Source organism: Gavialis gangeticus, unplaced genomic scaffold, assembly GCF_001723915.1.
Source record: "Gavialis gangeticus isolate Ggan-Ray unplaced genomic scaffold, GavGan_comp1, whole genome shotgun sequence".
NCBI lineage: Eukaryota > Metazoa > Chordata > Crocodylia > Gavialidae > Gavialis > Gavialis gangeticus.
The window spans coordinates 43763404-43767505 of NW_017728996.1; the positions used below are offsets into that span (position 1 = coordinate 43763404).

Here is a 4102-nt window from a genome sequence, read left to right on the forward strand (position 1 = left end):
CCAAACAGGTATAATAAAAGTAACTGATCTCTCAGAATACTTACATTTTTCCACATGTATATACTCACAAAAAGCTAAAATCACTTATCTTGTATGAGTTAGAGATTACAGATACACTCACTTATTGCATGTTCACTTTTTTCTTTTTTTCTCTACCAGACCAAATCCCCATTTACAACAAATGCATCTGATCTGAGTATAGTTAACACAATAAAGTAGGTTGTATACCAACATCACTTTTAGATCCCTTTAGATCTGTGTATGTAAGTGTGACTTTTTTTTTTCCAAATAGATTTGCTTTTCCTTACCAGATAAATAAACCTTGCAACCAAATAACACTATTTAAGTTTCCAAAAATAAGAGATCTTTCTGTTAAAGCATTGGGGGGGCATAGTCTCTTCCACCTTATTTTTATCTTGTTTCCTTTTTAAGGAAAAGGGTCACATACAAGCAAATTTCAACCCAGTGTTTTCAAACAGGCTCCAGTCAATTCAAGGAAATATTTTTTCACATCCAAGTACAGACTGCAGCAGAGCATAGTAGACATTCTTGTACCTCCTACACATAAACCACTCCTCACAAAACTTGGCACCTCAGCTTATTTATAAAAATAAAACAAATTTGATGCAAAGGTAAGTAATTAATAATCATACCTGTGTACACAACTGTACCAGCAACTTTGCAGCACTAGGAGTATTTGATGCCAAACACCCTACAGCTGTACTCAGATAGGCCAGGCAAGATATGGGCTTGCTTGTTTTGCTGTGTATTCCTCTGGATCGCTCTGTGGTACTGGATATAGTAGAAGAACTTGTGGAGAGGCCTGCTCTCCCTGCTGCTGCTAGGCACATTAATCGAACCAAAGTTCGGATATCTGTTAAACCCAAAGACTCAAGACCAGCTGCAAGACTACAACTGGACCCACTGTCAAAAATGGAAAAAAAACCCAGCTTTAGTTTTGTTTTTTCTTTCAAATGTAATAACACATAATACGAAATCTTAACTGGTATACAGTCTAGTTACTCCCAAACAACCTTTGTGAAAGAAACACTGATTAGTAAAAACTTAATTTCCCTCAAAGGGCTGAAAGAAAGGTTATATTATCCTTAGATTATAGATGGGGAACAGAGAGAGATCCTGGCCCTTTTCTTGCAGCCACTCAAGCTTAACTTTAAGAATGTGTACAGTTTCACTGAAAACCAAGGGCATCTAATGCACGGGCAACAAGGTAATTACCACACTCCAGCAGACTCAGCATCTCATGTATCAGTGTTCCTACATTTAAACATGGCAGCAGGGTTGCTTTAACTAAACTTTGTCGAACAAGCTTTAAAGTCCCCTGCCATCATTTTTAGGTGAGGGGATGCTATGCTCCAGGCACTTTAATTAGAGCCAGTCTCAGAGCTGCTCTAATTAATGCCCCCCCACCTCCCTCAAGCAAATGTATAAATGCCCAAAAGGACAACTGATACTTAAATACAGGGATAAATGTGTGCTAAATCAGGGCTTGTGTGACTTCCTTAAAGTCACGTAAGAAATCTGTGAAAAGACATTTTAGCTCTTACCTTCCATGTCCAAAATATGCACCTTAACCACAACCTCTGACTATTTTACATTTAGAAATTCTAATGTCCGTCTTGGACATTTGTATCATGAGCAGAAACCATTTCTTACTGTGCATTTTACCACATGTTAACATTGCAGCACCTCTGCACTACCAATATATAAAGGACACAGTAAATTAAATGCAAAGAAAATAAATCAGTATCATCAAGAACCTCACAGACCTGACAGATAACAGCGAGAGTGCTCTCATAACCATAGTTCTTGCAAGGAGCACTTGAGCTGCAGCTGTCACTCTTCTTAAAGCCATAACACGGTCATGTGGATTTACAAGAGCAGCCGCTTGTTCTCCCAGGGTTATCCTGCCAGAAGAACTTTTTTCTATGGAGCCATGACAGCCTTTAAATTGATAACAGGAAAGGGAAAAAGTAGAATACATTACAATAAAGTAAGGCACACAAAGTTATGACATACATAGTAATACAAAATTTGGCAGATTTCAGTGTGCAGTGTGTTGAATGCATTACACAAATTAAGCACTTTGTTCTCATCTTTTGTACACATAGAATTATTATTATCACTTGTAGATAGCAGAAGACAACACTCCTAAAATTCTAAACCAAACTCAGCCCTTTCTAATTTTATGACATAAGATGGGGAATAATCTGACAACAACCCATACTGAAAAAAAAAAAAGTAAAAAATAAAAAATTCTCCCCACTATAGTGGGCTACAAACTTAAAATCCAAGTGGTGTAATCTCATCTATTAGTGTGGTCCTCCTGGCATAGTTCCATTTAAGATCAGGTATAGACATTCATTTTCCAAGAAGAGAATTGTTGTTTTACTTAGTAGAAATAAAAAATGTACAGATGTTGAAGGCATTCTCTCTTGGAGAAAAAATAGCCACTCCAGAAGAAAAATAACTTGGCAACAACAAGCAGGGTTAAATCACTCTTGGGAAAGTTTCTCCCAGGAAACTGAATGTCTGCACACTTACCCCAGCTTATCTCCTTCTGCAGACCAGGAGTGGAGCTGGGATAAAAGTTTCCCTGACTTTCAGGGCAGGAACCCTCCCCAACTGTCTGTGACTGCTGCCCCTTTTCAGCAGCTGCCACTTGACAGCTTTCCCCTTTCTCAGGCATGGGAGAGGACAAGCTGTCAATTTATGGGCTCCCCTACAGGGACTGGCAGCCCAGGGAGCAGGCTTCTATTGCCCCTTGGCTAGAGAGCTTACATACCAGCTCCTGAGCTATTTTTCTACTGGAAGAAATTTCTTCAGGCAGCAATGAATGTCTGCATGCAGTTTAAGTCAACAGGCTCTTGAGTCCTTACAAGTAGAGTTCAAAAGAGCGATTGGGGCCATAGAGGGCATGCCCACACTACAGCAGCAGCAGGATATGTCAGATGTATATGCCCTGCCCACCTGCATCTACACACACTCGCAACCTAAAAATATACCAAAGATGTCGCAGGGTCTTCTTCAGTAGCCACTGTCAATATTGGGGACTTGTGTCTTGACAGTGGCTACAGAAGCACAGCTGGGCATCTCAACCAGCAAATTTTGGTGTTTGGAGCATGCCAGCAGCAGTGGATCAGTGGGTTATGTCTGGGAACAGCCCAGGCAGGACATACCACTGCCAAAATGTAGACGTGTCCAATGTAAACAAAAATAAGTTCAACATAAAGGGTTTTGACCTGCATCCACTGGACCATCCCTAAAAAAAAGCTGTATTTCCTGGCTGTGTTTCTTGCTGTGGGGAAACAAGATAGACCATCCATGTTAGACACCTGCCCAATCATATTGTAACTGTCCATCTAAGCAGAAATTGTATTTCAAATCTAATTTAAAACACTACCTATCTCTTCCTAATTTACCTATTTGCATTAAGGTCTCCTCCATACTGTTGGTGGCTGTGACCATTGCAACTGATGCTCCCAGTGGATCACTATCAGGGAACTGAACAGGCTCAGGTACAATTCGGCGATCATTTAACCCAAGAGGCCCAGCCAGCAACTCAAACTCCTCTTCTCCTGTCAGCTTTTCGTCTTCATCCACATCCAGCATATCCCAATCTTCTGAGGTTGAAGAGATAAACAATAATTTTCAATGAATTTAAAAGCCATTGTATAAAAGTAAAGAATATATATGAATTGCAACCTGCATCCTGATTTTACTAATATCAGCCCTCATTTGTAGAGATACAATACACTATAGTTTAAGGTTGGGGTCTGTGTTCAGGGAACATGCGACTGGGTGAAGTGATTGCAAGGACACCTTGTTATAAAAAAAAAAAAAAAAAAAAGAGTGCCTACTCATACTGAAGGAGATCCAGTCAAAAAAGGACCTGAAAAGAGCTCTCCCACAGCAGGCAGAAGGGGCTACACTAAGGAGGAGAAGATGTCCTAATATATTCCCACCTAACAGAAAGTGGGAATGCCTGTAGATTTAGCTATGCTACTGCTGAAAAGGCTCAAAATAAAGGTGGGGTAGGGGAGATGGGGAATGACTGGGAACACCACAGGGAGGTGTGGAGGTG

At 40.2% G+C, this 4102-nt stretch overlaps 1 protein-coding gene across 6 annotated transcripts in view; it reads right to left on the minus strand.

Annotated features, from left to right (window-relative positions):
• HERC1 (HECT and RLD domain containing E3 ubiquitin protein ligase family member 1) overlaps window positions 1-4102 on the minus strand; it is a 197326-nt gene that overhangs the window by 45316 nt on the left and 147908 nt on the right. For 5 of the 6 annotated variants that reach the window (XM_019504392.1, XM_019504388.1, XM_019504391.1 and 2 more), the window contains exons 47-49: window positions 3441-3641; window positions 1788-1962; window positions 654-924 (exon numbers count right to left, since the gene is read on the minus strand). In XM_019504392.1, coding sequence (XP_019359937.1) covers window positions 654-924; window positions 1788-1962; window positions 3441-3641 — 647 coding nt within the window. The remainder of the gene's footprint in view (window positions 1-653; window positions 925-1787; window positions 1963-3440; window positions 3642-4102) is intronic. The other variant, XM_019504389.1, reaches the window with a different exon arrangement.